Here is an 18,129-nt window from a genome sequence, read left to right as displayed (position 1 = left end):
AAGGGTGTTAATGGGAACAGGAATGTGCAGTTTGACTTTGGGATCTCTCAACATTTCCCTGCTCCCCCCAGGCATGGCCATAGCGCAGTCTGGTGACAAACTCACCTCTTGTCCTGAAGGCTCCTAAAGGCTTCAGTCCTGGCAGGGTCCTTTGTGTCATCTCTTGGTTTCCTTGGGAATTTTAACCCCAGGGAATGGCTCCCAGTGCCAGAGGGCAGGGATGGATGGGATATTGGGAATGAGGAATTGTTCCCTGTGAGGGTGGGCAGGCCCTGGCACAGGGTGCCCAGAGCAGCTGTGGCTGCCCCTGGATCCCTGGCAGTGCCCAAGGCCAGGCTGGACAGGGCTGGGAGCACCTGGGACAGTGGGAGGTGTCCCTGCCATGGCAGGGGTGGCACTGGATGGGCTTGGAGGTCCTTTGCAACCCAAACAATTCCATGGTTCAGTGGTTTTTTCAAAGGTCTTCAGGTACCTTTTTGTTTGCTGGTGTAACAAACCAGCAAAGGACATTCCCTCAAGGACTATTGGTTGATGATTAGGTGCTGAAATAACTTAGGCCATGTAAGTACCTTCTATAATAAAAAAAAAAAAAAAGCAAGAATTTATTTTCTAATGACACAAGGAGTCAATATTTAAAATGGATTTTCTGATTTTTTCAAAGATTTATCGAAATTTCAATGAAATTTGCTCCTCTTTCTCTTCTCCCTTTTCCCCTGTTTTTCAAGAAATAAGCTGAAGCTTTTCAAACCAGCTCTAATAATAAAATGATTTAAGAATTAAGTTCTGGTCATCAAGATGAATATTGAAGTTCAAAGCAGCAAAACTGAAGAGTAGTTGACTTTAAGCTACGATTTTGCTTTTTGTAAGTTCCTTAATTTCTGAAGTCAGTCAAGAGCTGAAGCCATTCTAGAGGCTTTATAAATGCTGATCCTGAAAGATATTTATTGATAACCATAGCACAGATCTTTTTAATATCCTTGAAGGAACCATGCAGCAATCTCATATGCTAAAAGCACAATAAGTTTCTTGTTTTTTCACAGCATTTTCCTGATGTATCAGTGATGAGCTGTCCATGCTCACAGGCTGAACTTAAAAATTCATGAAATATGAATGGAGTTATTGTAATGTGCAACTAAATATGTTCCCAGCTTTGAAGATAACACTGAGGAAAGTTACTTTTGTGCATTAGCTGTTCCATGGAGTGGGGACAGCTGGAGGAAAAAGTTAAGGCTGGGGATAAGGGGTTCACTCCTTGATGTTAAATATGTGCCTGAAGTATGTCAGAAATGGCTCAGAGAGAGCAGAGTGAGCCATCAACTTCAGCATATTGGCTTCTGAAAATAATAAAACATCTTTCTATACAAGTTTTACTCCTTTCACCAGCCCAGGTGCCATAGTGATGTTGGTGACCCTTGCAGGGAGCAGATTCCACATGGAGAAAACTGCAGTGGGAAAACCAAAGAATTCTTGGGCGACACAGAGGCTTAAATTCATCTGCCTGATGAACATGTGGCTTCCTCAGAGGGGGTTTGGATGGAAAAACAACAAAATTGAGGCTGAATAATCGGGAATTCTTAAGAGTCTGAGAGAAAAAAGAGAAGATGCAACTCCCAAGCACCACCTGAAAGCAAAGAAATAACCCAGTTGCACTCACAGCACTCCAGGCAGAACTCTCAGACTTTGAGGAAATAAAATTGGCTTTAAATTGAACCTTTTCTGCAGGTTTTTGTTTGGCTGTTTGGGGTTTTTTTTTTTTTTGGTTGTGTTTTTTTTCGCAGATCACTGTTTTCATACAGGAATTTGGTTATGGAAAGGTTCATTTAAGCAATTCAAAGAAATTTAGCTAATAGACCCAAACTTTTTTTTTTTCCTCCCCCTTCCTTTGAGCTGGTGGTAAAGGCTGGAAATGTAACTGGATGCACCCTGGGATCATCTGGGTGAGCACCCAGCTGGGGCTGGGGGAAGGCACCTTGGCCCTGGAGAGCCCCCAGCACTGGCAGAAGCTCCAGTGAGTAACAGAAACTATTTTTTCCTGCCTGTTTTACATCTCCCGGATTGTGAAGACAGTCTGCCCCAGATCTGTCATGGTATCATGCTACCATCACACTCTCCTGAAGCAATTGGGGGGTGATAGCTTCTGCAGATCAAGTTATTTTTGTATTTTTAATTCTTCTTCTAACTGGCAGCTCGTGTTGGCTGTATTTTAAGGAGCAAAGATTTCTGCTAAAGCATTACTATGTCATTAACCAATCCATTGAATATTCATGATTTAGTGGATTTTTTTCCCCCCACAGAAGGAGAGAAGTAATTATTTTGGCTAGCACTTGAAAAGTGTGTGTGTGCTGTTCACAGAACTCCACTGGAATGGGCAAAAATAGAATTTTTCTATTAGACATGCAAACTGATCTCCTCTGCCCGATACTGATACATATCCTTTAGTTCTTTTTCTCTATTTAGTAACAATGTTTCAAGCTATTTTTTTTTTCTTGGTAGGAATGTAATGAAAGTGAAAAAAACCCAAAAAGATAAAAATTGAAGGAAAAAACCTTCAAACTCTCCAGTGGAGGCTGATAGTTGACACAAGGTTGATACTTGGTTGAACCCTGTTTTGGAGAGTGGAGTCTTGACAGACCTTTTCAAGCAACCATTTTGTATTTGCTGTTTAAATTTAGTTCAGCGTTCTGGGGGTGCAAAGCTCAAAGGAAATACAGGTGGGGAAGCTGCTCTCAGGCAGCTTGGAATGCCACAAAGCATAACTTCTCCTGGTCTCCTACAGCCATGTCCTGAGGGTGTCCAGCTTCAGGGCAGAATGGTGCCAGGGGAAGTTAAATTAGATATTAGGAAAATTTCATCACTGAGAGGGCATTCAGGGCCTGGCACAGGCTGCCCACAGCAGGGTGGAGTCACCAGCCCTGGAGGTGTTCCAAACACATGTGGGTGAGGCCCCTGGGGACAGGGGTTAGTGCTGAACGGGGTGCTGGGGCTGGGTTGGTGAATGATGACCTTGGAGGTCTTTCCCAGCCCTGGTGATTCTGTGATTCTCTGTTCCAGTGGACTCTTTGATGTTTGTTGCTGTTTTCTGAAGCATTCTGCTCTCCCTTGTCACTGCAGGGGAGGTACAGAGGGATGTGTTTGTGCATAATTCTGCAGCTCTGGTGACACAGGTGGCACTTGGCTCCTTGGCAGTCCCAGAGAGCTGAGCCTCGTTCAGAACGTGCTGAGGGTGGTTCTCAGGACACACTGAAGGGAAAGTGATCCTTGGTGTGAACAGATCACTCTGGGGTGTGCTTATCTCCTCAGGCCAGAAGTGACTGGAGTACAACTGAACAAAACTGAAATTACTTCTCCCAAGTGAAAGAAATGAAGGGAAAGTCGCTGCTGCTGCTGAGAGCAGCAGGGCAGAAGGGGCCTGTGGAACATGGAATGCTGCAAAGCAGTGCAGAAAGGGGGATCAGCTTTTCCTCAGGCTGGTTCCCCTGGCAGGTCTGCAAAGGGAAGCACTGCCCAGCTGCCCCTGAGGTCAGCAGCAGGGCTGGGCACAGTCGCAGGTGATGGGATCATTGTCAGCCAGCACAGCTTCACAGTCTGCTGCTTGCCTCTCCCCAGAATGAAAGAAACAGAAACCCAGGGAGCTTTTACAAGTTAATCTCCCCAAACAGGGCAGGGGGGCTCTTGGCACATGTGTGTTCTGATTTTTTAGCTCTCACGTTATTTCCCACACAGAGATTTTTTCCTTGCATTTTTTGGACATCTTTATTTGCTCCTGCTGTGCTGTCCTCCCCAGGACCACACACTCAGGGGTGCCAGGTGCCCTGCAGCCATCTGTCACTCTAAGAGGACTTGTGGCTTTCTCAAAATGCTCTCAAAAATGCTCTCCTTCTCCTTCAGCAAGGAGCTGCTTCAAATTCTTGCATTCTCTTTTTTAAGATCCTAAGATTTTTTTTTTTCCCATTGGGATCATCTGTAACAGCCATGTGCCAAAAGCCTTTAAATCCAGCTTTTTCCAAACTGGTTTATAATTAAAATAGATCTTGCTGCTTCTGTGTAATACACCAGCCTGACTTCAGTGGGAGCAGTGGTAATGAGGACAACGGGAATGGTTCTTTATCCCAGCCTGCTTCAGAATAAGCAGCAGGTATTTTTCTGTTTGCACAAATATTTCTGCTCCTGACAGTTAAAGCCATGTGGTTTCCCTTTTTGGTAAACTGCTCTGCCAAGTTGGGGTGGTGTTTGTTTATTTGTTTAATAAAAAGTGTTTTTATTTATAGAGAAGAAAAATCTCAGTTGTCAGCTTTGGAAACAAACCTTCTGTTTATTGTGTGCCAAAACAGGCCTGTAGAACCCCCAAACCAGCTTCCCCTCAGCGCCTGCCAAAAGCTGGTTTTCAGCAATTTGTGAGGTATTTCTAGCTCTGTGTCACACAAATCGTTCACATTTTCACCCTCTTATAATGAACCTGAGTATGGATGATGGACTGACCACAGTATTTTAGGGTCTGACTATGGGTTATGTGCCTTTCTCTACTCCAGGTTTGTAGCAGTTTGGGTCTGAACATACAAGCCATAAAAGACTTCATGTGCAGCTAGGACTGAATTAAAACTCCAAATCCTCCAAGGCAATTTTAGGTTTGTTTCCATGGCATTGATTTTTTGTTGGTGGGTTTTTTTTTTTTCTTAATTATGGCTTGAAGAGGAGAGGGGTTATTCTTACCTTTTGAAAAGTTGCCTTGTAGAATCCTTGTACAAGGATACAATGGCTCAAGGTTGTTTGAATTTCTAATGCCTGTTGGTGCCATCTTTCTGAAAAGCAGGGTTAACTGTGGCACATGGATAATGCTTGGAAAACAGGGTTACTGGGGTTGTTCAGCAGTGCCCTATGAGAAGATTCCACATTAAAACATTGGATGTGAACTGTAGTTTATGATGTTCATCACTTTACCTCGGGCCAGGGTTTGAGGTGCAGGTGATCCTTGCTAACGACAGCGTGACAGCTCTGAAGTCATTCCCTCGCTCCGGCCCGGAGGAGCCTGGGGAAGCAGGATGCTTCCTTTGTCATTCCGTGCCGGGCAGGGAAAGCCAGCGTGCCGAGGGAGACAACAAAGCTGCCATCTGGGAAAGAGGGGAGCAGAGTCCAGGAGAGGGCCACGCACCGCCCGGGGGGGCTCAAACTTTCTGTGACACCGAGCGGCCCGAGCGCGGTACCGCGACCGGCCCCATCTCCGCCCGCTCCAGCCCCGCGCTCCCCATCCCGCACAGGGCCGGCACCGAGCGCTGCCCATCCCGCACAGGGCCGGCACCGAGCGCTGCCCATCCCGCACAGGGCCGGCACCGAGCGCTCCTCATCCCGCACAGGGCCGGCACCCAGCGCTCCTCATCCCGCACAGGGCCGGCACCGAGCGCTGCCCATCCCGCACAGGGCCGGCACCGAGCGCTGCCCATCCCGCACAGGGCCGGCACACAGCGCTCCCCATCCCGCACAGGGCCGGCCCCGAGCGCTCTCCATCCCCGCACGGCCCCGACACCCATTGCTCCTCATCCTCTCACGGCTCCAGCACTCAGCGTTCCCCATCCCTCACGGCCCCGGCAGCCAGTGCTGCTCATCCCCTCACGGCCCGGGCACTCCGCACCCCGCGCTCCCCATCCCCGCTCGGCCCCTCCGCAGCCCCCGGGCCCCGCGCGGCGCTCGGGCCGCCATGCCGGGCCGTGGCGGGGCCGGGCCGCTCTCCGCAGGCGCGGGCGCTGCGCGGGGGCTCTGCCGCAGCCGCCGGCCCTGCGCGGGGCGGGGGCTCCGCCGCGGCCGCCGTGCCGCCCCCTCCCCGGGCGCCGTGAGGGGCGGGCGCCCCGCGCCCCCGCCCGCCCCCGGCCCCGGCCCCGCTCCGCCCGCGCAGGGGGCGCCGGCTCGGCCCGCGCCGCGCAGCAGCGGCCGCGCTCCCCCCGCGGGCCGGCGGGGGCGGGAGGCGGGCGGGGGCCGGGCGTTGATGCCGGCGCTGATGCCGGCGCTGCCGCAGGGCTCCTCGGCCCCGCGGCCGCTCCGCAGCCCCGGCGCGGCCGCCCTGCGCGGGGCATGAAGTTGCGGCGGCAGCGCGGCGGGCGGAGCGGGGCGGGCGGCCCCGGCCGCGCCTCCTCTGCGGGGTCATAGTCCCGAGCGGGCTCTCCGCGCCTGGGCGAGCGGTGCCGCTGCTCGCCAGCCCTCCCGCTCCGCTCGCCGCCGCGGTCGTGCGGCCAGCCCAGCCCAGGCGGTCGGGACGCGCTCCCCGCGATGTGCGCGCAGCGGCGGGCGGCCGCCGGCCCGCTCCCATAGCCCTGCCGGCAGCGCGGCGGCTGGCGGGGCCCCTCGGGAAGTTTGATGGCTTCTTTGAGGAGAGTCAAAGTCCTGCTGGTGTTGAACCTGATCGCCGTGGCTGGCTTCGTCCTCTTCCTGGCCAAGTGCAGACCCATCACGACCAAGAGCGGCGACTCCTACCATGACATCCATCCCAGGGCAGAAGTGGCCAACTTGACAGCCCACGGCATCAGCTCCATCCAGGATGCAGTGCTGAAGAGGCTCTCGCTCCTAGAAGACATCGTCTACAGGCAGCTGAATGGTAGGAACAGTTCTCCTGCTCTTTAATGCCTTCGGGGTAGGGTCGATGACGGTGAATGGAGGCTCGGAGGAGCAGGTGCCCGCCTTGCCTGGAGTTGCATGACGGACCCCTGCTCTCCCCTCTGTTGTTGTGCAAACGGAGTCTCAACAGACTGAATCGATTTAGCATCTAAGTTTTGTGTGTGCCTAAAGCTCGGGGCACCTTGCACAGGATGGAAGGAAATGGTAATAAGAGAATGCTGCCTTTCAGATTGATAGCGGCGGTCAGTAAATGACAGCGGCACGATTCCTGCATCAAACGAGCCGGGTGAGCACGGGCTGGAGCAGCGCAGGGTCTATTGATCGAGGGAATGGCTTTTACTCCCGCAGAGCTGGGCTCGGAAAAGGAGTTTTCAAATGGCTCAAGTGTGTTGCATCATTTGAGTGCGGAAGGTCAGAAAGCAAAAGGCACTTTCTCTAAGAAGTTAAGCAAACTATCCAGTATTTCCTATGGCTCAGCACTGACAACTGCTAATTAAAATCTCAAGTAATGCTTCTCTTTATAGCACGGAAAAGGGATTTCTATTAAAATCTCACCAGGTTCAGTAGTTCAGAGACGTAGAAAGGGAGTTTTAAAGATGCTGTGCAGGATAGAGAAACACATTGTAAAGATGTAAGAAATCTAGGTGAGGTATCTAATTAAAACACTCACTGTGAAAGCTGATTTTTTTAAAGTTGTTCCCCACAGATTCACAACTGGGGGTGTAATTTCAATCAAGGGTCTTGCTTATTGCTTCCAATCTTTGTAGCTTTAATCCCTGCAAGTTTCCGTGTGTTGGAATGAGCAGAGTTGGTGTTTCTGGCACTGTCAGTGTGACTCCCTCTCCGAGTTTGGAAATGGAGCTCGTGCCCCATTCTGTGCTGTGCTGAACCAGGAGCTGGTGTGTGCTGTGAGCCCTGGCTGGTGCCACTGTGCACCCAGGAGGAGAGGCAGGTGCAGGGATGCAGCGTGGCTTTCCCGGAGCACTCGGCACGGGCAGTGGCGTTGGGGACAGCACTGGAGCACTCAGCAGAGGAGGAAATGTTACTGACATTCCTCCTGTATACACTTGCATGAGAAACCTGTCCTGCCTGTGCCTGGCTCCGTGAGATGCTGAAGCAGCACTGGTGAGGAATAAACAAAGGAGAAGCATGAGGATAATGAGGAATAAGGTAGGAAGCTGAATGTTATTTGCAATCAAACTGTGAAATTGCCTGTTCCTGGATCCTGCTAGGACAGAAGTTTCCAGGAGGATTTAGGCAGGTGTTTGGGCTGTAACTGCAGCTCAAGATAAGAGCCCTTATTCAGGACATTGAACCAGGATAGGACAAGTGATCATGCAGAGGCTGCCATCCCTGCAGACACAGGGTGAGCTGGGCTGATCCCTTACTGCCCTTCTGTGGGGGTGAACCTGGGGCTCCCCTCTCTGCCCTGCCCCGGTGGTGCCTCGGGCTGGTGAGAGGAGCTGCAGGGGCAGGGACAGCTCAGTGCTGTGCCCAGGCTGCTGTGGGCACGGGCAGCGCTGGCTGGAGCCTGCTCAGTGCTGAGCAGCAGTCATGCACCTACACACCAGGGGAGGCAGAGAGGGAATAGATATGTTGGCATATCACAAACGTTTTCTCAGGGCAGGCAGAAAGCTGAGCACATAAATGTGACATCTTGTCTGGCCTCTGCATCCTGGGGTGATTTATAGCAGCGCTGATCAGTCTGACTAAAAAATAGCTCTGGCACGGCGCTTATGTAACTTTGGGTCAAGTGTATATTTGGTACATGTGGTTTGGAGAGAAGCTCCGTGCTCTGAGGGGTGGCTGTGGGCTGTGCTTCAGCAATGCTGGGGATTACAGCAAGATATGGGGGGCCATCCCCACCCAGCAGCACTGAAAGGAAACAGTCAGGGGCACTGGGACAGCCCCTGGGGCTGAGGGTGAGGAGCAGCTGGATTGGCTTTCCCACCAGGAATTTTCTGTGCCTGGATAAGTGTTCATCCTGGGCACTCGAGGAACACCTGCCTGCTGGAAGTGTGCAAATAGGAGCTCACCACTTCTCCTTGATTTCTGTGTGGGCAGTTTTGTGCTGGTGCCTCACAAACCCACTTCAGCTCTGGGCCAAGCTCCCTGCACAACAACACACTGAGAGATGAGAATTCTCTTTTGGTTCTCAAAGGTCGTGCTTCACTTGAAATCTGACCTGTGGTTTAGCAACTACAAAATCATGGAATAAAGCTGTCTTGGTTTGAACAGCCAGGTGTCTGCTAAGGAAGGCAGGAGCCTCCCTTGAAATGAAAAATGTAAAACCCCTCCCTCTGAATTATTATAAATTTGAAATTAAGGGGCCTTCAGGCAAACATGTGGGAGTAGGAATAACAGTTCTTTATTAGGAAAACTAAAAATAGAAATGTAATAGTACAAACAACAAAAAAAAAAACACTGCCAGAGTCAGAACACAACCCGACCCTGTGTGTCAGGGGGTGTCCCAGCCCCATCCCAGGGGGGCTCAGCCCTCCTGCAGTGCCAGCTGTGGCTCTGCTGCAGCAGGGATCCTGCACAAGGGGGGAGTTTTCCTCTGCAGCTCCAGGGCTGCTGCAGATGGGCCTGGGCTCCCTCTGGCCATGCAGGGCAGCAGAAAGCTGCTCCTCTGGCAGTGCAGGGGGCAAAGGCTGCTGTGCTGTGCCAGGCCCAGATTGGATCCAGGCAGGAATGCTTGGCTCCTCCCCTGGGCGGAGCATCTCCCCATGGGATGCTGGGATTGGATCAGCCCTGCAGGGACACTCAGTGGCCATGGACAGCAGAGATCTGCTGGAGGGAGGGTTGGTGTGGGAGAGATAAAGAAAAAACTGCCCCAAGGACAGCAGAGAGCTGCCCCAGCTCTGACAGGTGGGGATAGAACACGCACACCCAGCTCAATATTTCAACCTAAGACAAAAATATTATACATAGGGCTGCAAGTTTAGAGCCTGCACCTCACAGAGCATTGGGAAGTGTTTGGCCAAAGTGAGAAGCTACAACCCACTCTGCGTGCAGCGAGCCATGGATTTCTCCTGCATTATACGACTTGGCTGGATTTCAGTGGGAGTTGAAGCCATCTTTAAAAACCTGAATGTCTTCAAAAGCTCCATTCTGTACAGATAAAATGAGCAATCACCAATCTGATCATAGCATTGCTGTGAGTTTGGTTTGTGAGTCATGTAGTGTAAAGCATATTGGAAATAACAGCTCTCGGTGGTACAGCAGCCCTCATGTTTTATGTGTGTATATTTATTTATCTCTGTAAAGGTTGGCCATAAAAACAAGGTAAACATCACTGCTTTGGCTCTGGGAAAGGAGGGATTTGATACAATCCTTCTGTCTGAATGATGCTTCCCTGCCATGCTGTTCTGGAAATAACACCAGGCTCCCTCTCACTCCTCTCTGGGCAAGAAGAGCTGTCCCAAAGGTGGCCCAATCTGTACATTTGCTTTGCTCTTTCTAAAAGTTGATTATTGCTCTTGAACTCGTTGCACAGCTTGTGTGGGGTTTGCTCTTTGCTGATCTAATTGATGGCTCCCACACACAGAGGTCTGAGGGTGCCCTTTGGAATGGAGGGCTTTGTATGTGTAGGCACTGATCTGGGAGTTCAGAGGATTTTTAATTTCTCCAGTTTCTGTTATGGATGGAGTTCTCTTGCCCAGCAGATGTCCAGAGAAAGCTAAAGAAGGTCAGAAAGGAATGTGTATATTTTACTCTGGGTGTTAACTACAACTTGTCTTTTTGATCCAAGCCTGGGTTTTTATGTACTGACATTTACATGAGTACAAATTGTGATCCAGCTTATTTCCAACTTTATGGAGATGTGCACAAATGAACTTTTCAGTTTGTGTTTACAAAGAGTGGGTTTCTGTTCTGTGTGACCGGGTGAGGAACTGAAGGGAGCAGAGACTCAGGAGGGTCCTGAAAATTCAGCATTTTCAGGAACCATGTGCTGCTTCCCGGGAAGTACTGGGCAAAGTCATCCCATTATCTCACCCCATTCCTCTGGGGTTAATGTAGGAACCCATTGATGACAATGAGGAATCTGAGAAATTGGGCATTTGTAGGACCCAGAGACAGCAAAGGTGGCCCAAGCTTTGAACATCCCAGGATGAGTGACATGGCTTGAGGAAAGCTGGGGTTGTTTCCAGTGTCCAAAGGTTCTGTGAGACCCTCTCGGTGGGATGGGCCAGAAAATGGTGCTGCCATTGGAAAACAGGGATTGCAGGAGGGATAGAGCTCTCAATAAACCCTGGGTACAGCCATCCCCTGTACCTGCCCTGTCTGAGCATCTGGTCTGGCTCTTGGAGTAAAGCCTGCAAGCAGTGTGAAGGCTGGAAACTCCCTCTCTGGTGCTTTGGGTACAGGTGGATAGGGGCGGATTCACAGCAGCAGCTGACTCCAGGAAGTGCTTGTGACAGGAATGATGTGGCATCTACCTGGCAGTGTGGAGAAATAGTACCAAAAGTCTGAACTTCAAGGTAAATACTGGTGGGACAGAGAACAGAAGGGCATGGCTGACTCATCCAGAGCTCTTCTGTTAAATTTTGTTTTGTGGTCCCTCAGCAGGTCATAGAATCACAGAATGGTTTGGGTTGGAAGGCACCCTAAAAACCTTCCAGTTCCAGCCCTCTGCCATGGGCAGGGACACCTTCCACCATCCCAGAGTGCTCCAAGCCCTGTCCAAGTTGATGTATAAGATCAGGGAGACTTAAAGCTATTTGCAAATTGTAAAAGAGAGAGCAGTGATGAAGGAGTAAGCTGGCCAGAAAAGGGGTGAGCAGAGAGGGCTTCTTCCCCTGTGCTAAAGAAATGCACAGATTAAACTGCTGCATTTACCAAGTGTTAATGTTGAAAAGGAACTTTACATTCCTTGGGGGTGAAATAAGCCTGTGTTCATTTTTTAAAGCAGCCTGCATCTGTGCTTTTGCACACATGGAATAATGTGAACATGCTGAGGAATGGCCAAGTGCATGCCAGCAGCCTCCTGTGTTCTGGCTGTGCTCTCATCTGCTTATCCAATTAGGAAATTAACTTTGGGAGGGTTGCATATGGACATGGAGGCCGACACTGAACCACAGCCCTCAGCACGGTGTTGCTATCCTTGTAAAGTGGCACTTAATTAACTTAAAACACTTTGGAGATACGTGGATTTGCTTCCCAAAAGGATAAGATAATGCTTATCTGCTCTAACACTTATCATCCTCCAAACACATTACAAACTTAGCTAACCACTGAGTATAGAAATTATATATGTAAATAAGGCAGACTAAAAGTGGTTTTATCAGCATTTAGGCGAATGTAATAGCACTACACCCACAGACTGGTAATATTAAGGTTTTAACGGGTAGGTAATATATTAACTTAAATGCTAAGAAATGCCCTGATTAAGATAAATAACTAAGTGTAAATAACTGAGAGGAGGGAAAAGCTGTTTGTAGGCAGAAGGGCCCAAACTTTACTGGTGTTGTTGAGCTAAAACAGTTCCTTATACGAGCAGAGCCTTGGTGACTGCAATCCTTTGATAGAAGAAATGATGATGTGGAGATAAGGGCTAACACGATGTCACACAGCAGCTGGGATGCTGCTTCCCTGTCTGTCCCACTGCCAGGATGTTTCTGAATTATATTGGATGTATTATATAGGATGGCCTTCACATATGATATAGCAACTTGAGGAAAATTGCCGCTTTAACATTTAGGATATACCAAACTGTCACCATCATATTTTCTGAAAAATCCCTTTGCCTAGGATTTTCTCCTGGGAAACTGAGAGGCCTCAGTGAAAAATAAGAACAATATTATCTCATTTGCTTCTCCTGTGTTTTGCTGCTTTGGAATGTGTTTGGAGATTGTTTATCCAACAGGTGAATTGTTTCATTGGTTTCATGTGAATTGTTTTTACTTATTGGCCAATCAGGGGCCAAGCTGTGTCAGACTCTGGAGAGAGAGTCACAAGTTTTCATCAGTATCTTTCAGCCTTCTGTCTGTATCCTTTCTCTATTCTTTAGTACAGCTTTAGTATAGTATTCTTTATTATAATATAGATCATAAAATAATAAATTAGCCTTCTAAGAACATGGAGTCAGATGCATCATTCCTTCCCTCCAATGATGGGGGTCCCAGAAAATACAACACCAAACAGATTTGGTTTGCATATTCTTTATTAAGAATAATGCAAATTATGCATTCAGTACCTGCTTTTACAAGTTCTCAGCCTAAACTTTCTCACAGCAGGAGAGAGGTCTGCACAGGCTCAAGGCACCTGAGAGCTGCTGCCTGTAAATTATTCTTAGCAGGTTCCTGAGAATTGGGTTTGATACTGATCAAGGAATGAATAAAGGAAGTAGTTCTTAGAGAAATAATAGAGTTAAAAGGTGAAGCTTAAGAGAGACATTTGGAAGCATCTGGAAGCTCAGACGTTAATGTGACATTTAGTTTGCAACCCATCTGACAAGGAGCTGATAGATAATTTGGGGGTTTGATGGTTGTTTGGCATCATGATCCAAATATTCCCTGACACTGACAATGAATGAGTAATAAGCCAGAAACACATTTGTCGTGCAGAGACAACGCAGGATTCATGGGCTGCAACAGCAGTGACCAGAATACAGTGACAACAGTGGTGGTTTAGTTTTGCATATTAATTCAGGCCTCCCTGAATGGAGAAACAATCTTCCCTGGCTGCTAGAATTCACAAAGGTAGGTTAGATTTACACTGCCTATTTAGTTGTGCAGCTATGAGAAATATCTCCCCAGGGATACAAAACACCCAGCAAGGTGCTGTAATTATGTGAATAATAGTCCTGCTTGTGAGCCTCAGTCTGGATCAGGAGTGTCCTATTGTGTCTGAAGGGAGAGACACTTGGAATTGGATTTATATGAAGAAGCATGGGCATGCAGAGATGTTTCAGTGCGTGGAGGCTTGCAGCTGCCACTCCAGAGGGCAGGATTCTGTGACTCCTGGGCTCCCAAAGCATCCTGGATACCCCAAGGCCCTTGGGAAGGCAGCAGGAATTGCTGAGGAGCAGTCTTGTGCTTGCTGTCTTGGAGATCTCCCCTCTGGACCAGGCAGGAGTGATGGATGAAATTGGCTTCAGGCATTTGCTGTCCACATGCCTGGATTTTGGGGAATCTTCTGCTCCATTCCAGGCCATCCTCCCTCCTTGTCCTCTGTTGGCAGAGAGCACGAGTGCTGCTGATCAGGAAATGCAGCCTGTGAGAAACCCACCTGTTAACAACAGCAAAGGGAAATGAGCCTGCTCAGGTAACCAAGGAGGTTTTACTAATTTTGTGATTCACGCCACTAATCTTTGCCTAAAATGGAACATCTGCTCCAGATGTTGCTGGCAGGCTGCCACTTCCCAGCTCCTCAGACACGCCTGAGCTATGGGGTGTAGCTGAGGGCATTCTGCATGCTGATAGATTACATTTAAAAGAGAGGCTTATTTTTGGTAAGATGTCCTTATCAAAGTCTGCAAAGGGCTGTTCAAGCTGAATACTCGGAGTATTGACCCTCCTGTGAGTCAACACCAGTGATTCAACTCAGAAATGTATCAGAGCAGCACAGAGATTATTTTTCCTAAACAGTTCTGGGAGTACAAGCAACTGTATTTTCCAGCCCCCAGTCCCTATGGTCAGATTTGTTCTAGAAATTGTTGAATGCTTTACACCTTATAGCTACAAGCCTTGCTATTTCTGCCTATAAATCTAATAGCTATCGACCCACATTCTGACATCCCCTGACGGTTATCTAAAAATAATGCAGGAATGATGCAATGAGACGTAAAACTGTGAGGAGAGGGCTGTGCTGAGCCATCACAGCCTGCTCTGGGTGCAGCTCAGGGCTCTGCTGCTCGGGTCCTTGGGGGAATGCAAAGTTGCCTGAAAAAGGAAGAAAATTCCTGGTGAGTTGGATAAAAATCACAGTTTGTGTTTCCCTTTTTAAAATCTGATACTCGGCGCTCGCTGTGTAATGAATCCCAGTTCTGTGATCCTGCCCTCCCAGGGATTCCTCACTCTGATCCCTGATACCCCAGAGAGCCCTGCCAAGGGCTGCCTGCCATGTCCCAGCACTTGTTCTGCCTTGGAACAGGAAACACTGACAGCATCACCGGCTCTCTGCTGTGGGAGTAATCCGAGAACTCTGCTTTAATGGATTTGTTAAAAAAAGGGATCCCCCTGGGCTCTGTGACCCAGGCTGCTGTGCAGGAGCACCATTCTTCCTGCTGACAGGGAAAATGAGAGATCTCTGCAGCTCTGGGGCCGTGTCACACTCAGTCAGTCAGCACATCTTCCCTCACAGCTGGAGTGACATAGTGCACAGAGGGATTTAATTCCAGAGCAGTAAAAACACCGGTGTGATGTGTCAGCATGGGATGATCAGGAAGGAAGGAGGCAAGGGGAATCCTTGGTCCCTCTCCCCTTTAGTGCCCTTATTATGTGCAAGTGGAAATGACCTAAAATCACAGACTGGGCTGGGTTGGAAGGGACCTTAAAGCCCATCCAGCGCCACCCCTGCCATGGCAGGGACACCTCCCACTGTCCCAGGCTGCTCCAAGCCCCATCCAGCCTGGCCTTGGGCACTGCCAGGGATCCAGGGACAGCCACAGCTGCTCTGGGTAACCTGAAGAATTCCTTCCCAATATCCCATGGAACCCTGCCCTTTGTTGGTTTACAGCCCTTTGTCTTGTGTCACTTCCCATGGTTTGAGGTGTGAGTGTCCCCAGCACCTCTGTGGCTCTGGAAGGGGAAGGCTCAGGCTGAGAAGAGCTGGGCTCTGCCATGTGCTGCCTCTGAGCATCCTTGATCCCTGTGCCTGCATTCCCCAGCACCCTAAAGGGATACAGGAGTTCCTTTGCTCCTTCTCCTCTATGGAACAGCAGGGCCTTTCTGTGTTGGTGGGCCCTGGAAATGCAGATTGCTGTTCCTTTGTGTCTGAGTGCTGACACAGAGAGCAGAAAGCCATTACAAGGGAGAAATCAGCAGTGGATTAACAGACACCAGCAGAGCCCCAGCTGAGTTACCTGGGTGTTCTGCAGGGCCCCAGAGAGCCACACAAGGTTTCTTACCTGCAGGTTGTCAGAATTTACTTAACCTTAGTTTAAATCTTCATTAGCTTATGCAGCATTTTGGGCAGGGTAATGGCCTGCCACGGTTGTGCCTGTTCTCAGAGCATAAAGGTAAAGTGAGAAGGTTAATTTTTAAATAACAATTAGAATCTCTTTCTGGGTCTTTGCCTATACTACACTTTAAATGGAATCATGAGAGCACTCACGTTTGCACCAAATTACTGCTAATTCTTCCAAAGCAGTTGCTTGATCACACTTTACAAACACAAAGCAGAGGAGGAGAATATAAAAGTGAAAAGCCATTTAATGAATTTTAAAGCTTGCTTATATTTCATTATTGGATTTTAAATTTTTGTTGACCTTTGTGTGTTTTTAGTATTTGCTGCCTTCAGAGAGGTGGGCTGGAACATTGAATGCTTTAAATATCAGGGAACACAAACCCCCTGTTCTGCTGGATGTTATTGCAGTGTTTCCTCTTTACACTGACAAGACAATAACAGTAATAACCATTATCCTGGTGAAAACCACATCATGCCTTACCCTTTGCTAAGTGTAGCCCAAACACCATAATGTGGGATTTCAGTTTGCTGGAAGTTGTTGCTCTTGTCATCAGGAGGGACTGGTGTCACCACTGAGGGCAGCAGGATCCAGCAGCAAAGGCTTGGGGCTCAGTTTTAACTCTGATGTTTTGTGTGATAATATTAGAAAAATATGTAAGTTAGGGATTTATGTTTCCTTATGTAGTACTGAAGGGATCTGTCAAGGACAGGAAGAGATGAGATTTTTATGTGAGAACAAAGAAAACCTTGCAGATGAGTTTTAGTTATTTGAAGATACTTGGAACTGGCATCAAAGAGGTGGGAACAGCCAAAGTGAGGCAGGAGAGATGCTGGGTGTGCTTCTTCCTCCTTGGGGAATCCCACAGAGCAGCTCAGGCTGGGAGGGGCCCAGAGGGTCCCTGGTGGCACCTCCGTGCTCAGGCAGGGCCATCCCCGAGCACAGGGCACAGCATTGTGTGCACAGGGCTCTGCAGGATCCCCAGTGCTGAGGGAGACTCCAGCCCCTCCCTGGGCAGCCTGCTCAGGGCTGGGCACTGCCCAGGGCACAAGCTGTGCCTGCTGGGCAGGGGCAGTGCTGGGCTCAGGCCCTGCCCGTGGCTCTGGTGCCACTGCTGGGCCTGGAGCCTGGATGAAGTGATCCCCCTCCCTTGGGCTGTGACCTTGCCCTGTGGCCCTGACTAGTTCTATCCCTGATATTTGGATCTATAAACCAGTGAGAAACAGGCTGTTCCCAAACCACTTAATACAAATCATGCAGAATGATTGGGTGGAAGGAGAATTAGACCTAAAGTTGTGTTAATTCCCTGTCACTTTTGGATTTCAAGCTCCTCTTGGTTTAAATCTTTATTAATTACATGATGATTACATGAGTGAAGGGAAGATAAGTCAGAAAATGAAATAATAGAGTAATAGAATATCCTGAGCTGGAAGGGCCCACAGGGATCATCCAGTCCGGCCCATGGCCCTGCACAGGACACCCCAGCAATTCATAAAGCAATTGTTAAAGGGACACACAGATGCTGTGGGAAGCTGGGGGAGCCAGAATTTCAGTTTGGAGGAGCAGGTGCTGCTGGTGAGACAGGGGCTCTCTGGATGAATGACAGGGGGGACCCTGCCAGTCTGGTTTTCAGGCCCCTCAGGTGGAAGTCAGGAACAAACCTTCAGCCTCAGGAGTAACAAATGATTGATTTCCCCTGTGGGGTGAGGGGGCTGCTCTCTCTGGCATGCAGTGGTTCACACGTGGGGCTGTTTGCTCAGAGCTGTTAGGATGGGACAGCGAGTGAGATGCATCCTGCAGGTGATTTATGGAGGGGCAGACACCCCTCAAACCTCCTGTCAGGAGTGTCTGGAGGTAGTTCCTGCCTTTTGCAGTGTCTGACATGGGTCAGGTCATATTGACTTGATTTGCCTTTGGATCAAGCACTGAATCAATACTGACTTTCTGGGGAAGTTCAATCCCTGTTCTGACAGACTTGAAAGGGGCTAGGCAGTAAAATGGGATTTTCCACTTTTATCAGTCTTTTCCTAGTAAGTTGCTCAACTTCCAAGTACTAATTAATGCTGTGTTCTGTCCATGAATTTTGCTTCCTACTGATGCTGTCTGTTTGATCTGAGAGCAGCACCAGACCTTGCAAATTAGGGCTGCCAGTCAGGCTGCAGTGGGGACAGAGAACAGGAAAGAATACAACTTAGACATCACATTGGAGGCCTTCAGCATAATTTATGCTCTTTGTGCAGCTGTTTGAAAAATCCTGGAATTCCCTTGAATGTCCAGCTCTGCATATCCAGAAACACCCAGCTCCAATTCCAGAAATTCCAAAGACATTTGATTTTGATATCCCTATTTACTCCAAAGCTACAGACCTGGGTGGAGACACTTCTGGTATCATTTTA

The 18,129-nt window shown here is 49.1% G+C and overlaps 1 protein-coding gene across 1 annotated transcript in view; it reads left to right on the top strand.

The window, feature by feature from the left end:
* The first annotated feature begins 6,277 nt into the window (after positions 1-6,277).
* GALNT17 (polypeptide N-acetylgalactosaminyltransferase 17) overlaps positions 6,278-18,129 on the top strand; it is a 242,225-nt gene continuing 230,373 nt past the window's right edge. The window contains exon 1 of the mRNA XM_063174223.1: positions 6,278-6,583. Within this exon, the coding sequence (XP_063030293.1) occupies positions 6,346-6,583 (238 nt within the window). The 5' untranslated portion in view covers positions 6,278-6,345. The remainder of the gene's footprint in view (positions 6,584-18,129) is intronic.

The sequence above is a fragment of the Melospiza melodia genome, chromosome 21 (assembly GCF_035770615.1).
Source record: "Melospiza melodia melodia isolate bMelMel2 chromosome 21, bMelMel2.pri, whole genome shotgun sequence".
NCBI lineage: Eukaryota > Metazoa > Chordata > Aves > Passeriformes > Passerellidae > Melospiza > Melospiza melodia.
This window is presented reverse-complemented; position numbering and strand designations above follow the sequence as displayed.